General features: G+C 56.3%; 2 protein-coding genes and 1 pseudogene across 5 annotated transcripts in view; all 3 read right to left on the bottom strand.

The window, feature by feature from the left end:
* LOC310891824 (olfactory receptor 14C36-like) overlaps positions 1-24,248 on the bottom strand; it is a 60,712-nt pseudogene that overhangs the window by 11,123 nt on the left and 25,341 nt on the right. The window lies entirely within an intron of this gene.
* LOC310891831 (uncharacterized protein) lies at positions 1,741-6,240 on the bottom strand (the record flags this gene model as incomplete). The annotated part of the gene is made up of 7 exons (XM_083854058.1): positions 1,741-1,896; positions 2,082-2,196; positions 2,467-2,592; positions 2,872-3,017; positions 3,325-3,462; positions 5,703-5,773; positions 6,172-6,240. 7 exons carry the CDS (start codon positions 6,238-6,240, stop codon positions 1,776-1,778), a joined length of 786 nt encoding a protein of 261 aa, XP_083710184.1. The 3' UTR covers positions 1,741-1,775.
* On the bottom strand, positions 6,201-17,080 carry LOC310891829 (uncharacterized protein). 3 transcript variants are annotated; one of them, XM_083854056.1, is made up of 5 exons: positions 16,599-17,035; positions 14,221-14,358; positions 13,768-13,913; positions 13,363-13,488; positions 12,562-12,792 (listed from the first exon to the last, which is right to left on the bottom strand). In XM_083854056.1, exons 1-5 carry the CDS (start codon positions 16,832-16,834, stop codon positions 12,722-12,724), a joined length of 717 nt encoding a protein of 238 aa, XP_083710182.1. In that variant the 5' UTR covers positions 16,835-17,035; the 3' UTR covers positions 12,562-12,721. The 3 variants fall into 3 exon arrangements, 2 of the variants coding, with proteins under 2 accessions (XP_083710182.1, XP_083710183.1); XM_083854057.1 differs by lacking the exon at positions 16,599-17,035 and adding an exon at positions 14,827-14,950; XR_014577740.1 differs by lacking the exons at positions 12,562-12,792; positions 13,363-13,488; positions 13,768-13,913; positions 14,221-14,358 and adding exons at positions 6,201-6,428; positions 15,850-16,172; positions 17,068-17,080 and having other exon boundaries at positions 16,599-16,669.

Below are 24,248 nucleotides of genomic sequence, written 5' to 3'. Positions count from 1 at the left end.
TGGCACGGTCGACACGCTGGAGGGAAGGGATGCCATCCAGGGGGACCTGCACAGGCTTGAGAGCTGGGCCGATGCAAACCTCGTGAGGTTCAACAAGGCCAAGTGGAAGGTCCTGCACCTGGATCAGGGCAATCCTAAGCACAAATCCAGGCTGGGTGGAGAATGGGTTGAGAGCAGCCCTGAGAAGGGCCTGGGAGCATTGGTGGGTGAGAGACTCCGCATGAACTGGCAATGTGCACATGCCATAAAAAAAAAGAAAGCCAGCCGTATCGCGGGCTGCATCAAAAGAAGTGTGGCCACGAGGCTGATCAGAGGGTTGTCCCACGAAGACAGGCTGGGAGAGTTGTTCAGTCTAGAGAAGAGAAGGCTCTGGGCAGACCTCATTGCAGCCTTCCAGTACCAAAAGGGGGCCTCCAAGAAAGCTGCGCAGGGACTCTTTCTCAGGGGGTGTAGTGATAGGACAAGGACTAGTGGTTTTAAACTAAAAAGGAGTAGATTTGGAGTAGATATAGGGCTACTCGGCTCCACCAGGTCTGAATCTCTGAACGTTAAGGCTACTTCTTTGCAACTGTGCATTTCCCGTCTCTACCTGATTCTTCAGGCATTTGGAAAGTTCGGTCTGTAGAAGGCTCAGCCTTTGCCTGATTCTGTCAGTTTTCTTCCAGCTCTCTACTATCATTTCTCATCTCCAGAGCTGGAAGTGATCAGGATCCAGGAGGTCTTGTACGTGCTTTGGTGAGCATTTCTTTTCAGCCCCTAAACGCTGAATACCAGCCACCAGGCCTGCAGTTTGAGCCATCTGTGCCTCTTACTTGTCTCCTCATGCTCTGTAAACATCTTTTCAATCCACTTGTTCCAATCAACCCAAGAATTTACTAGCACAGGTCCCATTTGGGTGCCCACACAATGCTCTAGTTTCCTTGTAAATATAACCCTAAGGGAACAGAAGCAAAGGATCGGTCCCCCAGCATATTATAAGCATTATGTACACGCAATCTCAGCAAGACACACAACTTGACCAGATCCTGCTGACTACCCCAGATGCTCTGGAGCCCAGTACAGACCGATACCACCCAGCATGGTCCTGCCCGGCCACTGGAACCCAGCCCAGTGCCCAGGGTCCCCAGCTCTCCGCCCAGGCTGAGGGACACGGCTGCCAGTTTCCCCTTTGCAGGTTCAACCAGCAACGAAGCTGAGCACCTGTGCCAGGGACACCCAGGGAGGACACTGATACAGCCGGTCACACAGATGACCACAGACAAGGCGCTGCTTGCAACAGCACCCACACACAGGACACACGTAACACACAGGCACAGACAGCCGAGTCCCCTCCTGACTGGGGCTGGCAGAGACAGCAGGTCACTGCTGCAGGCACACACACGGCACTCTCGGGGTTCACAAGCACATACACACCCGCACACCTGGCCCTGAGAGTCCTTTCAGATGCCCTCAGATTCCCCATGCCTCTGCCTGCTCCTCGTCCCCATGGGCCTCCCCTGCAGGTCTGCCACGGAGCTCCCCTAGCTAGGAGGGAGCTATGGGGACGTGGGCTGAGACACAGACTTCTGCACTGGAAATGCGCGCAACTGGCAGCGATGAGCATCATGACGGGAAGCCACACTTAGACAGCGCAGGCATAGCAATGGGAGCCTTGGAAAGAGCTCTCCTTTCAACCCACATTCCTCTTTCAAAGCAGAGATCCAGCTTATGCGTACTCAAGTCTAGGGTGGATGAAGTGACACAAGCAGTCTGTTTGGGAAGAGCCCCGGTGCTCTTTATTTTCCATTCAGGGGTGGAAAGCGGGGGAGCGTCCCAGCCCCTTTGCTCAGAGCTCCGCTGCTGCCGCCGTCGCCATTCCCAGCACCTTCCCCTCCACTGCGGTACCAGCATCTAGCGCTAGGGAGTCAAAAGAAAAAGAGGATGAGCAGGTTGTGTACAGGCTGAACACAGAGAAATACTGCAGGCTTAGCTCGGGCCGTGCACGTAGGGGTCTGCTTCCCAGGAAGCTTCAAGGCTGCCGTGAAGTGAGACAGATGCCTCGTGCCCAAGCTCACGACAAGGTCCCCAGGGGTGCAGCTCACCAGCCTGGGGCTGGGTCAGGTGGAGCGGAGGACCCTGGGTATTCTGCACAGGTATTCCCCCTCAGGGCAAGGTGTCCTGGTGTCAGCGCTCTCCAAAGGAAGGACAGACTCTTGGCTTTGGAAAGGGGAGAGGCAGCCATCCAGGGGACCCCTCTGTTTTCAGACAGGACTTTCACATCCCACATGGGAAAGCCTGTTCTGGGTGCCCAGCCGCTCCCCGTCAGGTGTCAGGGAGCTCCAGTCCCAAAGTCTCCAGAGTCTCCAAAGCCCGCGTCTGTCTCGGGAGGGGTGTTGGAGACGTGCCCTCTTTCTCCCAGTGCTGCCCCCAGGGGAAGGATGGGCCTTGCAGCAGTGGGAAGCACCATCCCTTTTTGGAGATACTTACCAGGGGAGCTGCTGCTGCTGCTCTTGCCGCAGCCGGTTTGCCTCCGCAACATTTCTGAATACGCTTTGTTGATGGCGATGTGGCTCCAACCTTTCCAAAACTTGGCGTGCTCGTGGGGAAAGGCGGCTGCAACAACAGGAGAAAGGGATCCCTCAGCCTCTCTCAGACACCCCTTCTGCCTCTCCCGTCATCCAGACCCTGCACCCATGCAGTGCCACCTGCACCCACCCTTCCAACCTGATTTTTAGGCCTTGGTGGTAACCAAGGACATGCCCGCTTTAGGAGGAATCAAAGGGTGTTAGAGGCAAGCCCAGGACTCAGGGACCAGGCTCCTGGACATGTCCTGACATCACTCAACAGCTACTCCAGTGCCCCAGGACGGGAACGGAGCCGGCACACACTTACTCAGGCCGGAGTCTCTCCAGCTTGGCTGCTGCTCCCAAATCCTCTGCTGGGGCAGGGTTCTCAGCCTTCCTCCACCTCCTCCTGACCTCCTTGCTCCTGGGCTGGGCTGGAGGATGGGGGGTCCAAGCATGTTGGCTGTTGAATCGCTGCAAGGAGAAGACACTCTCATCAAACAGGACTGGACACACAGGTGCTGTTTCCCAGAGGACCTCTTGAAAGGGCCCTGCAACAGGACCTGCGAACCAGGCGACTCGGCGCTGCCAGCCCACGTCTGGCTGCTGCTTTTATCCCTCCCTTTCTGCTGACAACCTCTCCCTCACAGGGAGGAGCAGGCAAAGCCCTGCCCTGCGGCCTGGTGCCCGTCCTGCTCCCACCACCCTGGGACCTGCCGCCCTCGGAGCCCTGGCGGAGAGGATCGCTGCTGTTCTCAGCGCTGTTGATCACTGCCAGTACCTGGGGTATCTGTTGGTCCTCCCCATCAGACCAGGCTTCCCATGCAGCCATTTCTGCCCGGGCTTGCTCTTGTAGCTTTTGGTACGTGGGCCATGAGCAGTCTGTTTGGTCCCACTGTGAAGACAGGTTCCAGACCTCCTGGAGGAAAAAAAAAAAAAACAAAAACACAACAGCAGACAGGATTGGTCTCAGCTGTCCCTCAGGCCTAACCCGCACTCCTGCCCCCTCGCCTCAGCCGGTCTGTCAGCAGTGCTTCGACCCTCAAGGACGAGGGGCCCTGAAGCTAGGCCAGGCTCCTCAACTCGTGACAAACACAGCTGAACAGCCCGCGGTGACCAAAGCCCTCTGCCATCAATGACCCAGAAAGGCCTTGTTCCTTTTCCATGGCCCCTGGTCAAAATGAAATGGCTCGTGGCAACACGGGAGGCAGTAAGAGGCAGGGAAGGTGTGCGGGACGCCACCTTCCGTCTCCTGAGGAAGAGATGAAGGAGGTAACAAACGTGAAAATAAATGCATCCCAAGGGACCTGCTCGGGATCGCTCCACACAAAGAGGCTTTTGCACAGGCCCAAACAGCACGGTCATTGCAGCAAGGCAGAGCAGGTACCTGCAGCGCTCTCCTGGAGGCTTCAGGAGCAGGGAGCGCAGTGGTGGTGGACATGGCTTCAGGAGCTGTTTCCTGCCTGTCTGTCCTCTTCGTCCTGGGGGTGCTGCCTGGACACGGGGGGAGCACGCTGCAAACAGACACCAGGAGGAGGCTGCATGAGCCCAGGGGAATTCGGTCTCCAGTCCGCGCTCGCAAGCTGCGTCAGCCTCTGCAGCAGACGACAGTTCCGCAGCGAGCGGGCGTATTGGACTGGCCGTGTTCACTTCAGCAGAGACAGAGAGAGCCAAACGCGAAGCTGTGGCACCACCTGCCTTCAGGAAGGCTCGGGATGCCCGTATCCAGGCCCTTTTTGGTGGAAGAAGGAGAGGAGCGGTGTCTTGTGCAAGGACAGGAGCCGAGAGACACCATTATGGCCCACCCGGGCTTTACCTCAGCTTCTCCTCTGTGGCCCTGAAACACGGTGCGCTTACGGGTGGAAAACAGGTTATCGCTGGGGAGCCAGTAGCATCGGAGAAAACCGTCAGGTAAGGAGGGCAGTCATGCCACCTCCCTACCTCAGCACTCTCTTGTGCCTGCCACAACGTTTGGGATAGCATTTGAAAAAAATGCCTGAAAGAAACTTTTCCATCTGGTATCACAGCTCCTTAGGCTGGAAGAAACAGCAGGGGAGATGGGGCCACGGCAATCCTAAGCCACGGTGAGACATGTTAGAATGAAGGCAGGGGACATTTGCTCCCACAGACAAGAAGATGGACTCTGCTGCAATGTGGGGGGACTCCTGAAGGGAGAAGAGCTTCTGCAACAAGGCCCTGCATTCAGCTCCCCCAGGGATCGGGGCCCTGGTGGAAAATGAAGCTGGTGTGCCAGTCTCAGGCAAACGTGCTGCACGCTTGCCATCCGTTGAGAGAGCGGCCTCCGCTAGGACGTGTGTCAGGAGCCACCCTGCGGCTGGTGGGTCCAAAGGGGACATCTCTCCTGTGTGGCTGCAAGTGGCTCCTTCCTCCTTTCCCCCAGGGGTCTCACCTGGTAGACGGCTTCTTCTCCACATCTTGCTGCCTTGTGCCCGGCTCCCAGCTTGTCAGGATGGGGACGGAAAGCCTCTTCCTCCTCTGCAGCAGCTTGCCAGGATGGCACTCTGAAACTAGAAAAGGAGGAAGCTCTTCAGAGCAGCCGCGTGGGCACTGCCTTTTAACCTGGTTCAAGTCAGCCAGCACGGGACAGGGACCACCTCCAGACAGCAGGGACCTGTTCCCTTACCTCTTCTCATCCTGCGCTCTCCTGCAGCTTCCTCCTGTGAGGTGGTGGAAGCTTTGGCCTCTGGCCTTCTCCTCACAGTCAGATGAAACCTGGAAAACAAACGATGACAGGGGCTTGAAGAAGGCTGGCCTCCTTCCCGTTGCAGCTTGCTGGCAGTAATCCTCCTGGTGTTGCGCAAGGCATGGCATCCCTTTTCCGTCATGTCCATGCATGGGGTTTGTTGTCAGTCTTCCCGCAGCACCAGAAAAGGTAGCCTAAATTCCCCTCCACATGCAGGCAACTCTCTCTGACGGGAATCGCAGCAGCGCGGGCACAAGAAACACAACCACAATGCCCCTCCTCTCCAGGTGAAGACACTCGTAGCCGAAACTCAGCATTAGATAACCAGGAACCAGTCCCCGGGGTTTAGCCCTGACTGGGTGCTGAAGGTGGAGACCCAGCCGCGCACGTTCCAAAGCAGGAGGTGGGAAGCCTCCCGCTGGGTCAGCCAAGGGCTGCGGAGGAAACACACTCACCTTGGGAACATCGGGATCCCACGAGCGGTGGTCTCTCCACTGAAGGCGGTCAGATGTGCCGGCCACATTCTCTGCAAAGAGACACAGACCTGCTGGAGGGTTTCTGAGGCGGTTTTCTCACGGCTCTCATTGACAGGAAGCAAACCTGTCTCCCAAGCCAAAAGAAAGCCTTCTCTCCAAAGCCCTCCTCCAAAGCCTCTTCCATGAACCTTTGTTCTGCTCTGGAGGAGCTGCATGGCAGAATATGGAGGCTGTACAGTAACACTGCCAGGCTTTTTGCAGGGGCAAGCGCCCAGATGCTCAGAAGAAACTCTCTTTGTTAATGGAGAAAGCAGCTAAGGGGGCAAGCGTGGGGAAAGGCATTTGACTGGCCTGCCATGTCCAGGCTGGCCAACAGCGGTCGGATTCCTCACCCTTTGCTAGGATTCCCAAAGAAATTGAAGTAGCCCCCAAAACCTCACCAACTTACACTGTGGAGCAGTGCGACCAGGTCCGCAGTGCTCTCCAGACGTTTGACACAGTCCAGATAAAAGTTCATGCAGAGGAAACCATCTTTGCACGTCAGAACACCAATGTCCCTGAAGGCAAAGGGGACGTGCTCCTTGCTCCTCAGGAGGAAGCAGTACAACAGGATGGTCTCTTGCACACAGTTCTTCACCACGTGCAGTGGGAAGGAGGTGGCTCGCGATAGCTGCACGTAGTTCAGCGGCTCGATCTTGACACCATCTGCAAGGAGAAGCAACATCCTCAGTGCCACAGCAAGCCCAAGTTGCTTGCAACATTCAGAACAAGTTCCCAGAGAAAGGGTCGCTAAGAGAAAGAGCTCCTGGGGCACGGTTTCTTTTGGGGAACTCAAGCTGTACCCTGACCGTCGGAGACAATCCTCTACTTCTCCCGGGCCTTTCCAAAGAGCAGGGAGAACAAACCGTTCCGGACATGGGGCAGGAAGAGGGGGGCTGCTGCCTTCTCACCAGGGAGGAGCTCAGTGGGACAGTAGATCTCCTCCAGCCACAACTCATCGATGTCCAGCTCGAAGAAAGGCCTTCGAACCAAGAGCGGCTCTTCTTTGCTATGGAATTGCTCTTGGACAACAGCAAAGGTCCCGAGTCCCGCAACCCGAACGCCCTGCACACAGAAAAGACAGAAAGGCCGATGAGGGAGTTCTTGAGAGACGGGAAAAGGGATGACTGTCAGAGCAGGGGGACACTGCTCTGTGCCCTGCCCGCTCCTGAGGGACAATGGGGCAAGGTGGGGCACTTTGGAAAGCTTTGCAAAAGAGCCGCATCCTCTGTTTCTTTCGTCTCCCCCCTCACAGGATTTGCCAACATCCCTTGGCTAGAGAAGCGCCCGGAGGTTTCCAGCACACGGATTAGGCCTGGGACTGACTCCCAGCAATTGTCCTAGGCACGGAGCCAGGATATTCCCCCATCTCTCTGCTCGCCCTCCCCACTCAGACCGCAGGGAAGAGGGAAGCCCTAGGGTGTGCCAAACACCTGAGAGGCAGAGCACATCTGGCCTTGGTTTCTCTCCCAGCTGGCCAAGAAGCTGCTCCGGGCACCCCGGGCAGTCTTAGAGCACTGCCACGGTGCTCGGGCAGGGATTGCTCTGCAGGGCCCAGGACACCAACCCACCTTATCCCGCTTCAGCTCTTCCAGGATGTACTTGGATACAGCATCCCAGATAGCCTCAGTCTCTGGAAAGCGAGGAAAAGACACGTCAGGCTCCAGGCCAGCCAGCTCACAACCTCTTGGCAAGCACCTCACCCAGGCGATGACACATGCAGGCATACACAAGCATCCCAGAAAAACACCATGCAGGCACTCCTGGGACATTCCTGAGAGGCCTGTGGGACCTGCAGGCCACGCCAGTCTCTGGGACACCAGAGGTCTTTCCTCCCAGAGCCAGATCCCAAAGAGGCACCGGCTCCCAGGGAAAGCTGGCCCTGGACTGTCCCCCATCAGGAGAAGTCTGAGCCATGGCCAGAGGAGCCCTGGGCCTCAGGACAGCCCTGGCATCAGGACCCAGGAGTCCTGGCTGCCACATTGTCCCCTGAGCCCAGCGGGACCCTCAGGCAGGGCTCTCGTGGCAGCCACCAGCTCTGTGCAGCACCACCACCACCCCCCAGCCCAGGACCTGCAGCTTGGGACAGCTGACAGCCCCTGGGACACCCCTTGGGAAGGGGCTCCTGACACCCTCACCTTTGGGGGAGAGCTGCAGGAGCACTGGGAATGCAGAAGTCAGATCAGAGGTGATGGTCACACTCCAGCAACCCTCCATCTCACTTGCTGCTGGCCCTCAGCTCAGGACAAGGGATGCCCGCCCTGGCTCCTCAACCACAGCTCCTCTGCAAGGTGCCCCTGCTCCTCCGCCCGTCAGCGAGGGTCGCCCAGTGCAACCTTGCTGCCTGCTGCCCCCACTCCTGGCCACAGAAGGACAGCGGTGGGGAGCACCCAAGCAGTGCCCAGCAGGGACCAGGCCTTGCAGGGAAGTGCCGGCACTGGCGCTGCTCCAGTGAAGATATCCTGGTGATGCAGTGCATCCCTTTGTGACATCAGCACGTGTCATCTGAAGGCTTATGATGTCAGCAGCATGGAGACAGCACAGCTCAGGAGAGAGACGAGAGATTTCCTTTCTTGTCCTGAGAAACAGTCACCTCCCTTCTGCCCAGTTCTTTAGCAGCAGTTCCTGGCAAAGCCACCAGGAACATCTCCACATGGTGACAAAGGCCATAGAATAAAGGATTGGAGTGCTGGAGAAGTCCCCACTGTCTGCCTGCCCCAACACGCCTCTGCTCTGACCCTCTGACATCCCCCTCTGACATCAGCACGTGTCATTTGAAGGCCTATGAGGTCAGCAGCAAGGAGATGGCGCAGGTCGGGAGAGAGACGAGAGATTTCCCTTCTTGTCCTGAGAAACTGTCACCTCCCTTCTGCCCTGTTCTTTTCCACAGGATCTTGACAAATCTACCAGGAACATCTCCAAATGGTGACAAAGGCCATTGGATATAGGAAGTGGAGCGCTGGAAAAGTCACCGCTGTGTTCCTGCCCCAACACACCTCTGATCTTGGAAGCCCTTCCAGGAAGGTGGGGTTTGAGGCCTGTCCTGGGGCTGGGCCTTTTTCAAGAAAAAGATGGGAGCAAAGGCACCTGGGATACAGCAGTCCCTCACCGCACCTGAACTTGGCTGAACAACAGCCAGCCTTTGCTGTTGTCCGAGTAGGATGTGTTATACGGAGGGAATTGCAGCCCCGCACATCCCACGGGGCTCTGTGCTTTGAGGAGGCCTCAGCACCATCCCCCTGTCTGCCATGCGGGAGGCAGAGGTGGTACACGAGGGAATGGCAAACATACCCTCAGCACGTCATGGTGAGGGAGAGGAGTAGGGCATGCGCTGCAGATGAAGAGGAGAGTGGGGAGAACCGTCTGGGACAGACGCAGCGTGCTCCTGAAGGCTGCCGCAGCCTCCCCGCGGCCCGTGGCCATGATTCCCCCCCCGCCATCACCCCACCCCCACTCCCCCCCGGCTGTTTTCCAGGTCAGCGTGGATCATCCCACAGCCTCAACAGAACGTATGGGTGACCATGGCTAATGCCACAGGCCAGGATATTACGTGCCTGAGTCTTGCTGCACCGCAGCACCCCTTTTGCATCTGTCGGGTCGGAGCGCTGCTGAGACGGGAACGGCTAGCCCGCTTATGTGACCAAGCCATGGCCTGAGAGCCACGCTGCGAGGCCTGGAGCGACTCCTGGAATGGTTGGTTATCCAGAGCTGGGCAGACACCAAGCCTCCCGTCCCAAGAATTGAGCCTCCTGGGCTCGTTGCCAGCGACCTACTGCACATTTTTCACCTATACAGGGAAAAACAACTCAGTGTCATGGTGGGTGAATAGTACGGAACCTGGTTTGGCTAGTGCTCGAGCGTTAACCACCCTGAATCGCCTAGCGTGCTGACTAAGTAAATTTAGTGATGCCACTAGTGCTGCGCTACCTGGCTTGCTGCTTGACGTAAATATTAATAAGGCATGCTACGCTACAAAATAGAGCTGGGATTGATTTTTGTTACTTGTCCATGGTCATGATTGCGAGGACTTTGCAGGTATGTCTTATATGAACCTGAGTGATCATTCCCACTTGGTACACGTGAAGATACAGGAATTACAAGAATTAACCAAACAACTGAAGACAAATGATAGCAGGACCCCATTTGGAGACTGGACATGAGGGTGGCCGTGGCTACAAAACTACTGTTATTTGGTTGCTTATTATGTGTAATTTTTCCTGTGCATTGCATTCTGTCTTCCATGTCTATTGTCCCTGGTGCGGTCAGTAAGAGCTTGACTCAGCCCTGATCGGGCACTGCCATGTGCGGTGCCTTGGCAGCATGGCTGTGGGACCACGCGTGGGGCAGTGGGGCGATAAGGTCTCCCTTGAGCCTCCTAGGAGGAATGCAGGAACATTTACCGAGCAGCCAGGGATCAAGTTCAGAAAGCTAAGCCCCACCAGAATTGACTCTTGTCAGGAGCGTCAGGGGCAACAGGAAGGGCTTCTACAGGTATATTGGTGATAAAAGTAAGACTAGGGAAAACGTGGGCCCTCTGCTGAAGGAAATGGGAGACCTGGTTACGTGGTACATGGAGGAGGCTGGGGTAGTCAATGACTTTTTTGCTTCAGTCTTCACTGTCAAGTGCTCTAGCCACACTAGCCAATTCACAGAATACAAAGGAACAGACTGGGAGAATGAGGTACTGCAGAGCCTCCTGGGAACTATTCCAAGGCACGTGGAAAACAAAGAGGTGCTTGGTGACAGTCAGCGTGGCTCCAGTAAGGGCAGATCATGCCTGAAAAATCTGGTGGCCTTCTACAGCAGGGTTACAGCACTGGTGGATAGGGGAAGAGCAGCTGCCGTCATCTACCTGGACTTCTGCAAGGCATTTGACACTGTCCTGCATGACATCCTTGTCTCCAAATTGGAGAGTCGTGGATATGATGGATGAGCAACTCCATGGGCAAGGAATTGGCTGGATGGTTGCACTCAGAGAGTTGTGGTCAACGGCTTCATGCCCAAGTGGAGATCAGTGATGAGTCATGTCCCTCAGGAGTCAGTATGGGGCCGGCACTATTTAATATATTTGTCAGCGACATGGACGGTAGATTGAGTGCACTCTCAGCACGTTTGCTGATGACTCTAAGCTGTGTGGCACGGTCGACACGCTGGAGGGAAGGGATGCCATCCAGGGGGACCTGCACAGGCTTGAGAGCTGGGCCAATGCAAACCTCGTGAGGTTCAACAAGGCCAAGTGGAAGGTCCTGCACCTGGATCAGGGCAATCCTAAGCACAAATCCAGGCTGGGTGGAGAATGGGTTGAGAGCAGCCCTGAGAAGGGCCTGGGAGCATTTGTGGGTGAGAGACTCCGCATGAACTGGCAATGTGCACATGCCATAAAAAAAAAGAAAGCCAGCCGTATCGCGGGCTGCATCAAAAGAAGTGTGGCCACGAGGCTGATCAGAGGGTTGTCCCACGAAGACAGGCTGGGAGAGTTGTTCAGTCTAGAGAAGAGAAGGCTCTGGGCAGACCTCATTGCAGCCTTCCAGTACCAAAAGGGGGCCTCCAAGAAAGCTGCGCAGGGACTCTTTCTCAGGGGGTGTAGTGATAGGACAAGGACTAGTGGTTTTAAACTAAAAAGGAGTAGATTTGGAGTAGATATAGGGCTACTCGGCTCCACCAGGTCTAAATCTCTGAACGTTAAGGCTACTTCTTTGCAACTGTGCATTTCCCGTCTCTACCTGATTCTTCAGGCATTTGGAAAGTTCGGTCTGTAGAAGGCTCAGCCTTTGCCTGATTCTGTCAGTTTTCTTCCAGCTCTCTACTATCATTTCTCATCTCCAGAGCTGGAAGTGATCAGGATCCAGGAGGTCTTGTACGTGCTTTGGTGAGCATTTCTTTTCAGCCCCTAAACGCTGAATACCAGCCACCAGGCCTGCAGTTTGAGCCATCTGTGCCTCTTACTTGTCTCCTCATGCTCTGTAAACATCTTTTCAATCCACTTGTTCCAATCAACCCAAGAATTTACTAGCACAGGTCCCATTTGGGTGCCCACACAATGCTCTAGTTTCCTTGTAAATATAACCCTAAGGGAACAGAAGCAAAGGATCGGTCCCCCAGCATATTATAAGCATTATGTACACGCAATCTCAGCAAGACACACAACTTGACCAGATCCTGCTGACTACCCCAGATGCTCTGGAGCCCAGTACAGACCGATACCACCCAGCATGGTCCTGCCCGGCCACTGGAACCCAGCCCAGTGCCCAGGGTCCCCAGCTCTCCGCCCAGGCTGAGGGACACGGCTGCCAGTTTCCCCTTTGCAGGTTCAAGCAGTAACGAAGCTGAGCACCTGTGCCAGGGACACCCAGGGAGGACACTGATACAGCCGGTCACACAGATGACCACAGACAAGGCGCTGCTTGCAACAGCACCCACACACAGGACACACGTAACACACAGGCACAGACAGCCGAGTCCCCTCCTGACTGGGGCTGGCAGAGACAGCAGGTCACTGCTGCAGGCACACACACGGCACTCTCGGGGTTCACAAGCACATACACACCCGCACACCTGGCCCTGAGAGTCCTTTCAGATGCCCTCAGATTCCCCATGCCTCTGCCTGCTCCTCGTCCCCATGGGCCTCCCCTGCAGGTCTGCCACGGAGCTCCCCTAGCTAGGAGGGAGCTATGGGGACGTGGGCTGAGACACAGACTTCTGCACTGGAAATGCGCGCAACTGGCAGCGATGAGTATCATGACGGGAAGCCACACTTAGACAGCGCAGGCATAGCAATGGGAGCCTTGGAAAGAGCTCTCCTTTCAACCCAAACTCCTCTTTCAAAGCAGAGATCCAGCTTATGCGTACTCAAGTCTAGGGTGGATGAAGTGACACAAGCAGTCTGTTTGGGAAGAGCCCCGGTGCTCTTTATTTTCCATTCAGGGGTGGAAAGCGGGGGAGCGTCCCAGCCCCTTTGCTCAGAGCTCCGCTGCTGCCGCCGTCACCATTCCCAGCACCTTCCCCTCCACTGCGGTACCAGCATCTAGCGCTAGGGAGTCAAAAGAAAAAGAGGATGAGCAGGTTGTGTACAGGCTGAACACAGAGAAATACTGCAGGCTTAGCTCGGGCCGTGCACGTAGGGGTCTGCTTCCCAGGAAGCTTCAAGGCTGCCGTGAAGTGAGACAGATGCCTCGTGCCCAAGCTCACGACAAGGTCCCCAGGGGTGCAGCTCACCAGCCTGGGGCTGGGTCAGGTGGAGCGGAGGACCCTGGGTATTCTGCACAGGTATTCCCCCTCAGGGCAAGGTGTCCTGGTGTCAGCGCTCTCCAAAGGAAGGACAGACTCTTGGCTTTGGAAAGGGGAGAGGCAGCCATCCAGGGGACCCCTCTGTTTTCAGACAGGACTTTCACATCCCACATGGGAAAGCCTGTTCTGGGTGCCCAGCCGCTCCCCGTCAGGTGTCAGGGAGCTCCAGTCCCAAAGTCTCCAGAGTCTCCAAAGCCCGCGTCTGTCTCGGGAGGGGTGTTGGAGACGTGCCCTCTTTCTCCCAGTGCTGCCCCCAGGGGAAGGATGGGCCTTGCAGCAGTGGGAAGCACCATCCCTTTTTGGAGATACTTACCAGGGGAGCTGCTGCTGCTGCTCTTGCCGCAGCCGGTTTGCCTCCGCAACATTTCTGAATACGCTTTGTTGATGGCGATGTGGCTCCAACCTTTCCAAAACTTGGCGTGCTCGTGGGGAAAGGCGGCTGCAACAACAGGAGAAAGGGATCCCTCAGCCTCTCTCAGACACCCCTTCTGCCTCTCCCGTCATCCAGACCCTGCACCCATGCAGTGCCACCTGCACCCACCCTTCCAACCTGATTTTTAGGCCTTGGTGGTAACCAAGGTCATGCCCGCTTTAGGAGGAATCAAAGGGTGTTAGAGGCAAGCCCAGGACTCAGGGACCAGGCTCCTGGACATGTCCTGACATCACTCAACAGCTACTCCAGTGCCCCAGGACGGGAACGGAGCCGGCACACACTTACTCAGGCCGGAGTCTCTCCAGCTTGGCTGCTGCTCCCAAATCCTCTGCTGGGGCAGGGTTCTCAGCCTTCCTCCACCTCCTCCTGACCTCCTTGCTCCTGGGCTGGGCTGGAGGATGGGGGGTCCAAGCATGTTGGCTGTTGAATCGCTGCAAGGAGAAGACACTCTCATCAAACAGGACTGGACACACAGGTGCTGTTTCCCAGAGGACCTCTTGAAAGGGCCCTGCAACAGGACCTGCGAACCAGGCGACTCGGCGCTGCCAGCCCACGTCTGGCTGCTGCTTTTATCCCTCCCTTTCTGCTGACAACCTCTCCCTCACAGGGAGGAGCAGGCAAAGCCCTGCCCTGCGGCCTGGTGCCCGTCCTGCTCCCACCACCCTGGGACCTGCCGCCCTCGGAGCCCTGGCGGAGAGGATCGCTGCTGTTCTCAGCGCTGTTGATCACTGCCAGTACCTGGGGTATCTGTTGGTCCTCCCCATCAGACCAGGCTTCCCATGCAGCCATTTCTGCCCGGGCTTGCTCTTGTAGCTTTTGGTACGTGGGCCATGAGCAGTCTGTTTGGTCCCACTGTGAAGACAGGTTCCAGACCTCCTGGAGGAAAAAAAAAAAAAACAAAAACACAACAGCAGACAGGATTGGTCTCAGCTGTCCCTCAGGCCTAACCCGCACTCCTGCCCCCTCGCCTCAGCCGGTCTGTCAGCAGTGCTTCGACCCTCAAGGACGAGGGGCCCTGAAGCTAGGCCAGGCTCCTCAACTCGTGACAAACACAGCTGAACAGCCCGCGGTGACCAAAGCCCTCTGCCATCAATGACCCAGAAAGGCCTTGTTCCTTTTCCATGGCCCCTGGTCAAAATGAAATGGCTCGTGGCAACACGGGAGGCAGTAAGAGGCAGGGAAGGTGTGCGGGACGCCACCTTCCGTCTCCTGAGGAAGAGATGAAGGAGGTAACAAACGTGAAAATAAACGCATCCCAAGGGACCTGCTCGGGATCGCTCCACACAAAGAGGCTTTTGCACAGGCCCAAACAGCACGGTCATTGCAGCAAGGCAGAGCAGGTACCTGCAGCGCTCTCCTGGAGGCTTCAGGAGCAGGGAGCGCAGTGGTGGTGGACATGGCTTCAGGAGCTGTTTCCTGCCTGTCTGTCCTCTTCGTCCTGGGGGTGCTGCCTGGACACGGGGGGAGCACGCTGCAAACAGACACCAGGAGGAGGCTGCATGAGCCCAGGGGAATTCGGTCTCCAGTCCGCGCTCGCAAGCTGCGTCAGCCTCTGCAGCAGACGACAGTTCCGCAGCGAGCGGGCGTATTGGACTGGCCGTGTTCACTTCAGCAGAGACAGAGAGAGCCAAACGCGAAGCTGTGGCACCACCTGCCTTCAGGAAGGCTCGGGATGCCCGTATCCAGGCCCTTTTTGGTGGAAGAAGGAGAGGAGCGGTGTCTTGTGCAAGGACAGGAGCCGAGAGACACCATTATGGCCCACCCGGGCTTTACCTCAGCTTCTCCTCTGTGGCCCTGAAACACGGTGCGCTTACGGGTGGAAAACAGGTTATCGCTGGGGAGCCAGTAGCATCGGAGAAAACCGTCAGGTAAGGAGGGCAGTCATGCCACCTCCCTACCTCAGCACTCTCTTGTGCCTGCCACAACATTTGGGATAGCATTTGAAAAAAATGCCTGAAAGAAACTTTTCCATCTGGTATCACAGCTCCTTAGGCTGGAAGAAACAGCAGGGGAGATGGGGCCACGGCAATCCTAAGCCACGGTGAGACATGTTAGAATGAAGGCAGGGGACATTTGCTCCCACAGACAAGAAGATGGACTCTGCTGCAATGTGGGGGGACTCCTGAAGGGAGAAGAGCTTCTGCAACAAGGCCCTGCATTCAGCTCCCCCAGGGATCGGGGCCCTGGTGGAAAATGAAGCTGGTGTGCCAGTCTCAGGCAAACGTGCTGCACGCTTGCCATCCGTTGAGAGAGCGGCCTCCGCTAGGACGTGTGTCAGGAGCCACCCTGCGGCTGGTGGGTCCAAAGGGGACATCTCTCCTGTGTGGCTGCAAGTGGCTCCTTCCTCCTTTCCCCCAGGGGTCTCACCTGGTAGACGGCTTCTTCTCCACATCTTGCTGCCTTGTGCCCGGCTCCCAGCTTGTCAGGATGGGGACGGAAAGCCTCTTCCTCCTCTGCAGCAGCTTGCCAGGATGGCACTCTGAAACTAGAAAAGGAGGAAGCTCTTCAGAGCAGCCGCGTGGGCACTGCCTTTTAACCTGGTTCAAGTCAGCCAGCACGGGACAGGGACCACCTCCAGACAGCAGGGACCTGTTCCCTTACCTCTTCTCATCCTGCGCTCTCCTGCAGCTTCCTCCTGTGAGGTGGTGGAAGCTTTGGCCTCTGGCCTTCTCCTCACAGTCAGATGAAACCTGGAAAACAAACGATGACACGGGCTTGAAGAAGGCTGGCCTCCTTCCCGTTGCAGCTTGCTGGCAGTAATCCTCCTGGTGTCGCGCAAGGCATGGCATCCCTTTTCCGTCATGTCCATGCATGGGGTTTGTTGTCAGTCTTCCCGCAGCACCAGAAAAGGTAGCCTAAATTCCCCTCCACATGCAGGCAACTCTCTCTGACGGGAATCGCAGCAGCGCGGGCACAAGAAACACAACCACAATGCCCCTCCTCTCCAGGTGAAGACACTCGTAGCCGAAACTCAGCAGTAGATAACCAGGAACCAGTCCCCGGGGTTTAGCCCTGACTGGGTGCTGAAGGTGGAGACCCAGCCGCGCACGTTCCAAAGCAGGAGGTGGGAAGCCTCCCGCTGGGTCAGCCAAGGGCTGCGGAGGAAACACACTCACCTTGGGAACATCGGGATCCCACGAGCGGTGGTCTCTCCACTGAAGGCGGTCAGATGTGCCGGCCACATTCTCTGCAAAGAGACACAGACCTGCTGGAGGGTTTCTGAGGCGGTTTTCTCACGGCTCTCATTGACAGGAAGCAAACCTGTCTCCCAAGCCAAAAGAAAGCCTTCTCTCCAAAGCCCTCCTCCAAAGCCTCTTCCATGAACCTTTGTTCTGCTCTGGAGGAGCTGCATGGCAGAATATGGAGGCTGTACAGTAACACTGCCAGGCTTTTTGCAGGGGCAAGCGCCCAGATGCTCAGAAGAAACTCTCTTTGTTAATGGAGAAAGCAGCTAAGGGGGCAAGCGTGGGGAAAGGCATTTGACTGGCCTGCCATGTCCAGGCTGGCCAACAGCGGTCGGATTCCTCACCCTTTGCTAGGATTCCCAAAGAAATTGAAGTAGCCCCCAAAACCTCACCAACTTACACTGTGGAGCAGTGCGACCAGGTCCGCAGTGCTCTCCAGACGTTTGACACAGTCCAGATAAAAGTTCATGCAGAGGAAACCATCTTTGCACGTCAGAACACCAATGTCCCTGAAGGCAAAGGGGACGTGCTCCTTGCTCCTCAGGAGGAAGCAGTACAACAGGATGGTCTCTTGCACACAGTTCTTCACCACGTGCAGTGGGAAGGAGGTGGCTCGCGATAGCTGCACGTAGTTCAGCGGCTCGATCTTGACACCATCTGCAAGGAGAAGCAACATCCTCAGTGCCACAGCAAGCCCAAGTTGCTTGCAACATTCAGAACAAGTTCCCAGAGAAAGGGTCGCTAAGAGAAAGAGCTCCTGGGGCACGGTTTCTTTTGGGGAACTCAAGCTGTACCCTGACCGTCGGAGACAATCCTCTACTTCTCCCGGGCCTTTCCAAAGAGCAGGGAGAACAAACCGTTCCGGACATGGGGCAGGAAGAGGGGGGCTGCTGCCTTCTCACCAGGGAGGAGCTCAGTGGGACAGTAGATCTCCTCCAGCCACAACTCATCGATGTCCAGCTCGAAGAAAGGCCTTCGAACCAAGAGCGGCTCTTCTTTGCTATGGAATTGCTCTTGGACAACAGCAAAGGTCCCGAGTCCCGCAACCCGAACGCCCTGCACACAGAAAAGACAGAAAGGCCGATGAGGGAGTTCTTGAGAGACGGGAAAAGGGATGACTGTCAGAGCAGGGGGACACTGCTCTGTGCCCTGCCCGCTCCTGAGGGACAATGGGGCAAGGTGGGGCACTTTGGAAAGCTTTGCAAAAGAGCCGCATCCTCTGTTTCTTTCGTCACCCCCCTCACAGGATTTGCCAACATCCCTTGGCTAGAGAAGCGCCCGGAGGTTTCCAGCACACGGATTAGGCCTGGGACTGACTCCCAGCAATTGTCCTAGGCACGGAGCCAGGATATTCCCCCATCTCTCTGCTCGCCCTCCCCACTCAGACCGCAGGGAAGAGGGAAGCCCTAGGGTGTGCCAAACACCTGAGAGGCAGAGCACATCTGGCCTTGGTTTCTCTCCCAGCTGGCCAAGAAGCTGCTCCGGGCACCCCGGGCAGTCTTAGAGCACTGCCACGGTGCTCGGGCAGGGATTGCTCTGCAGGGCCCAGGACACCAACCCACCTTATCCCGCTTCAGCTCTTCCAGGATGTACTTGGATACAGCATCCCAGATAGCCTCAGTCTCTGGAAAGCGAGGAAAAGACACGTCAGGCTCCAGGCCAGCCAGCTCACAACCTCTTGGCAAGCACCTCACCCAGGCGATGACACATGCAGGCATACACAAGCATCCCAGAAAAACACCATGCAGGCACTCCTGGGACATTCCTGAGAGGCCTGTGGGACCTGCAGGCCACGCCAGTCTCTGGGACACCAGAGGTCTTTCCTCCCAGAGCCAGATCCCAAAGAGGCACCGGCTCCCAGGGAAAGCTGGCCCTGGACTGTCCCCCATCAGGAGAAGTCTGAGCCATGGCCAGAGGAGCCCTGGGCCTCAGGACAGCCCTGGCATCAGGACCCAGGAGTCCTGGCTGCCACATTGTCCCCTGAGCCCAGCGGGACCCTCAGGCAGGGCTCTCGTGGCAGCCACCAGCTCTGTGCAGCACCACCACCACCCCCCAGCCCAGGACCTGCAGCTTGGGACAGCTGACAGCCCCTGGGACACCCCTTGGGAAGGGGCTCCTGACACCCTCACCTTTGGGGGAGAGCTGCAGGAGCACTGGGAATGCAGAAGTCAGATCAGAGGTGATGGTCACACTCCAGCAACCCTCCATCTCACTTGCTGCTGGCCCTCAGCTCAGGACAAGGGATGCCCGCCCTGGCTCCTCAACCACAGCTCCTCTGCAAGGTGCCCCTGCTCCTCCGCCCGTCAGCGAGGGTCGCCCAGTGCAACCTTGCTGCCTGCTGCCCCCACTCCTGGCCACAGAAGGACAGCGGTGGGGAGCACCCAAGCAGTGCCCAGCAGGGACCAGGCCTTGCAGGGAAGTGCCGGCACTGGCGCTGCTCCAGTGAAGATATCCTGGTGATGCAGTGCATCCCTTTGTGACATCAGCACGTGTCATCTGAAGGCTTATGATGTCAGCAGCATGGAGACAGCACAGCTCAGGAGAGAGACGAGAGATTTCCTTTCTTGTCCTGAGAAACAGTCACCTCCCTTCTGCCCAGTTCTTTAGCAGCAGTTCCTGGCAAAGCCACCAGGAACATCTCCACATGGTGACAAAGGCCATAGAATAAAGGATTGGAGTGCTGGAGAAGTCCCCACTGTCTGCCTGCCCCAACACGCCTCTGCTCTGACCCTCTGACATCCCCCTCTGACATCAGCACGTGTCATTTGAAGGCCTATGAGGTCAGCAGCAAGGAGATGGCGCAGGTCGGGAGAGAGACGAGAGATTTCCCTTCTTGTCCTGAGAAACTGTCACCTCCCTTCTGCCCTGTTCTTTTCCACAGGATCTTGACAAATCTACCAGGAACATCTCCAAATGGTGACAAAGGCCATTGGATATAGGAAGTGGAGCGCTGGAAAAGTCACCGCTGTGTTCCTGCCCCAACACACCTCTGATCTTGGAAGCCCTTCCAGGAAGGTGGGGTTTGAGGCCTGTCCTGGGGCTGGGCCTTTTTCAAGAAAAAGATGGGAGCAAAGGCACCTGGGATACAGCAGTCCCTCACCGCACCTGAACTTGGCTGAACAACAGCCAGCCTTTGCTGTTGTCCGAGTAGGATGTGTTATACGGAGGGAATTGCAGCCCCGCACATCCCACGGGGCTCTGTGCTTTGAGGAGGCCTCAGCACCATCCCCCTGTCTGCCATGCGGGAGGCAGAGGTGGTACACGAGGGAATGGCAAACATACCCTCAGCACGTCATGGTGAGGGAGAGGAGTAGGGCATGCGCTGCAGATGAAGAGGAGAGTGGGGAGAACCGTCTGGGACAGACGCAGCGTGCTCCTGAAGGCTGCCGCAGCCTCCCCGCGGCCCGTGGCCATGATTCCCCCCCCGCCATCACCCCACCCCCACTCCCCCCCGGCTGTTTTCCAGGTCAGCGTGGATCATCCCACAGCCTCAACAGAACGTATGGGTGACCATGGCTAATGCCACAGGCCAGGATATTACGTGCCTGAGTCTTGCTGCACCGCAGCACCCCTTTTGCATCTGTCGGGTCGGAGCGCTGCTGAGACGGGAACGGCTAGCCCGCTTATGTGACCAAGCCATGGCCTGAGAGCCACGCTGCGAGGCCTGGAGCGACTCCTGGAATGGTTGGTTATCCAGAGCTGGGCAGACACCAAGCCTCCCGTCCCAAGAATTGAGCCTCCTGGGCTCGTTGCCAGCGACCTACTGCACATTTTTCACCTATACAGGGAAAAACAACTCAGTGTCATGGTGGGTGAATAGTACGGAACCTGGTTTGGCTAGTGCTCGAGCGTTAACCACCCTGAATCGCCTAGCGTGCTGACTAAGTAAATTTAGTGATGCCACTAGTGCTGCGCTACCTGGCTTGCTGCTTGACGTAAATATTAATAAGGCATGCTACGCTACAAAATAGAGCTGGGATTGATTTTTGTTACTTGTCCATGGTCATGATTGCGAGGACTTTGCAGGTATGTCTTATATGAACCTGAGTGATCATTCCCACTTGGTACACGTGAAGATACAGGAATTACAAGAATTAACCAAACAACTGAAGACAAATGATAGCAGGACCCCATTTGGAGACTGGACATGAGGGTGGCCGTGGCTACAAAACTACTGTTATTTGGTTGCTTATTATGTGTAATTTTTCCTGTGCATTGCATTCTGTCTTCCATGTCTATTGTCCCTGGTGCGGTCAGTAAGAGCTTGACTCAGCCCTGATCGGGCACTGCCATGTGCGGTGCCTTGGCAGCATGGCTGTGGGACCACGCGTGGGGCAGTGGGGCGATAAGGTCTCCCTTGAGCCTCCTAGGAGGAATGCAGGAACATTTACCGAGCAGCCAGGGATCAAGTTCAGAAAGCTAAGCCCCACCAGAATTGACTCTTGTCAGGAGCGTCAGGGGCAACAGGAAGGGCTTCTACAGGTATATTGGTGATAAAAGTAAGACTAGGGAAAACGTGGGCCCTCTGCTGAAGGAAATGGGAGACCTGGTTACGTGGTACATGGAGGAGGCTGGGGTAGTCAATGACTTTTTTGCTTCAGTCTTCACTGTCAAGTGCTCTAGCCACACTAGCCAATTCACAGAATACAAAGGAACAGACTGGGAGAATGAGGTACTGCAGAGCCTCCTGGGAACTATTCCAAGGCACGTGGAAAACAAAGAGGTGCTTGGTGACAGTCAGCGTGGCTCCAGTAAGGGCAGATCATGCCTGAAAAATCTGGTGGCCTTCTACAGCAGGGTTACAGCACTGGTGGATAGGGGAAGAGCAGCTGCCGTCATCTACCTGGACTTCTGCAAGGCATTTGACACTGTCCTGCATGACATCCTTGTCTCCAAATTGGAGAGTCGTGGATATGATGGATGAGCAACTCCATGGGCAAGGAATTGGCTGGATGGTTGCACTCAGAGAGTTGTGGTCAACGGCTTCATGCCCAAGTGGAGATCAGTGATGAGTCATGTCCCTCAGGAGTCAGTATGGGGCCGGCACTATTTAATATATTTGTCAGCGACATGGACGGTAGATTGAGTGCACTCTCAGCACGTTTGCTGATGACTCTAAGCTGTGTGGCACGGTCGACACGCTGGAGGGAAGGGATGCCATCCAGGGGGACCTGCACAGGCTTGAGAGCTGGGCCAATGCAAACCTCGTGAGGTTCAACAAGGCCAAGTGGAAGGTCCTGCACCTGGATCAGGGCAATCCTAAGCACAAATCCAGGCTGGGTGGAGAATGGGTTGAGAGCAGCCCTGAGAAGGGCCTGGGAGCATTGGTGGGTGAGAGACTCCGCATGAACTGGCAATGTGCACATGCCATAAAAAAAAAGAAAGCCAGCCGTATCGCGGGCTGCATCAAAAGAAGTGTGGCCACGAGGCTGATCAGAGGGTTGTCCCACGAAGACAGGCTGGGAGAGTTGTTCAGTCTAGAGAAGAGAAGGCTCTGGGCAGACCTCATTGCAGCCTTCCAGTACCAAAAGGGGGCCTCCAAGAAAGCTGCGCAGGGACTCTTTCTCAGGGGGTGTAGTGATAGGACAAGGACTAGTGGTTTTAAACTAAAAAGGAGTAGATTTGGAGTAGATATAGGGCTACTCGGCTCCACCAGGTCTAAATCTCTGAACGTTAAGGCTACTTCTTTGCAACTGTGCATTTCCCGTCTCTACCTGATTCTTCAGGCATTTGGAAAGTTCGGTCTGTAGAAGGCTCAGCCTTTGCCTGATTCTGTCAGTTTTCTTCCAGCTCTCTACTATCATTTCTCATCTCCAGAGCTGGAAGTGATCAGGATCCAGGAGGTCTTGTACGTGCTTTGGTGAGCATTTCTTTTCAGCCCCTAAACGCTGAATACCAGCCACCAGGCCTGCAGTTTGAGCCATCTGTGCCTCTTACTTGTCTCCTCATGCTCTGTAAACATCTTTTCAATCCACTTGTTCCAATCAACCCAAGAATTTACTAGCACAGGTCCCATTTGGGTGCCCACACAATGCTCTAGTTTCCTTGTAAATATAACCCTAAGGGAACAGAAGCAAAGGATCGGTCCCCCAGCATATTATAAGCATTATGTACACGCAATCTCAGCAAGACACACAACTTGACCAGATCCTGCTGACTACCCCAGATGCTCTGGAGCCCAGTACAGACCGATACCACCCAGCATGGTCCTGCCCGGCCACTGGAACCCAGCCCAGTGCCCAGGGTCCCCAGCTCTCCGCCCAGGCTGAGGGACACGGCTGCCAGTTTCCCCTTTGCAGGTTCAAGCAGTAACGAAGCTGAGCACCTGTGCCAGGGACACCCAGGGAGGACACTGATACAGCCGGTCACACAGATGACCACAGACAAGGCGCTGCTTGCAACAGCACCCACACACAGGACACACGTAACACACAGGCACAGACAGCCGAGTCCCCTCCTGACTGGGGCTGGCAGAGACAGCAGGTCACTGCTGCAGGCACACACACGGCACTCTCGGGGTTCACAAGCACATACACACCCGCACACCTGGCCCTGAGAGTCCTTTCAGATGCCCTCAGATTCCCCATGCCTCTGCCTGCTCCTCGTCCCCATGGGCCTCCCCTGCAGGTCTGCCACGGAGCTCCCCTAGCTAGGAGGGAGCTATGGGGACGTGGGCTGAGACACAGACTTCTGCACTGGAAATGCGCGCAACTGGCAGCGATGAGTATCATGACGGGAAGCCACACTTAGACAGCGCAGGCATAGCAATGGGAGCCTTGGAAAGAGCTCTCCTTTCAACCCAAACTCCTCTTTCAAAGCAGAGATCCAGCTTATGCGTACTCAAGTCTAGGGTGGATGAAGTGACACAAGCAGTCTGTTTGGGAAGAGCCCCGGTGCTCTTTATTTTCCATTCAGGGGTGGAAAGCGGGGGAGCGTCCCAGCCCCTTTGCTCAGAGCTCCGCTGCTGCCGCCGTCACCATTCCCAGCACCTTCCCCTCCACTGCGGTACCAGCATCTAGCGCTAGGGAGTCAAAAGAAAAAGAGGATGAGCAGGTTGTGTACAGGCTGAACACAGAGAAATACTGCAGGCTTAGCTCGGGCCGTGCACGTAGGGGTCTGCTTCCCAGGAAGCTTCAAGGCTGCCGTGAAGTGAGACAGATGCCTCGTGCCCAAGCTCACGACAAGGTCCCCAGGGGTGCAGCTCACCAGCCTGGGGCTGGGTCAGGTGGAGCGGAGGACCCTGGGTATTCTGCACAGGTATTCCCCCTCAGGGCAAGGTGTCCTGGTGTCAGCGCTCTCCAAAGGAAGGACAGACTCTTGGCTTTGGAAAGGGGAGAGGCAGCCATCCAGGGGACCCCTCTGTTTTCAGACAGGACTTTCACATCCCACATGGGAAAGCCTGTTCTGGGTGCCCAGCCGCTCCCCGTCAGGTGTCAGGGAGCTCCAGTCCCAAAGTCTCCAGAGTCTCCAAAGCCCGCGTCTGTCTCGGGAGGGGTGTTGGAGACGTGCCCTCTTTCTCCCAGTGCTGCCCCCAGGGGAAGGATGGGCCTTGCAGCAGTGGGAAGCACCATCCCTTTTTGG

Source organism: Anser anser (genome assembly GCF_964211835.1).
Source record: "Anser anser genome assembly, contig: HAP1_SCAFFOLD_54, whole genome shotgun sequence".
Classification (NCBI taxonomy): domain Eukaryota; kingdom Metazoa; phylum Chordata; class Aves; order Anseriformes; family Anatidae; genus Anser; species Anser anser.
This window is presented reverse-complemented; position numbering and strand designations above follow the sequence as displayed.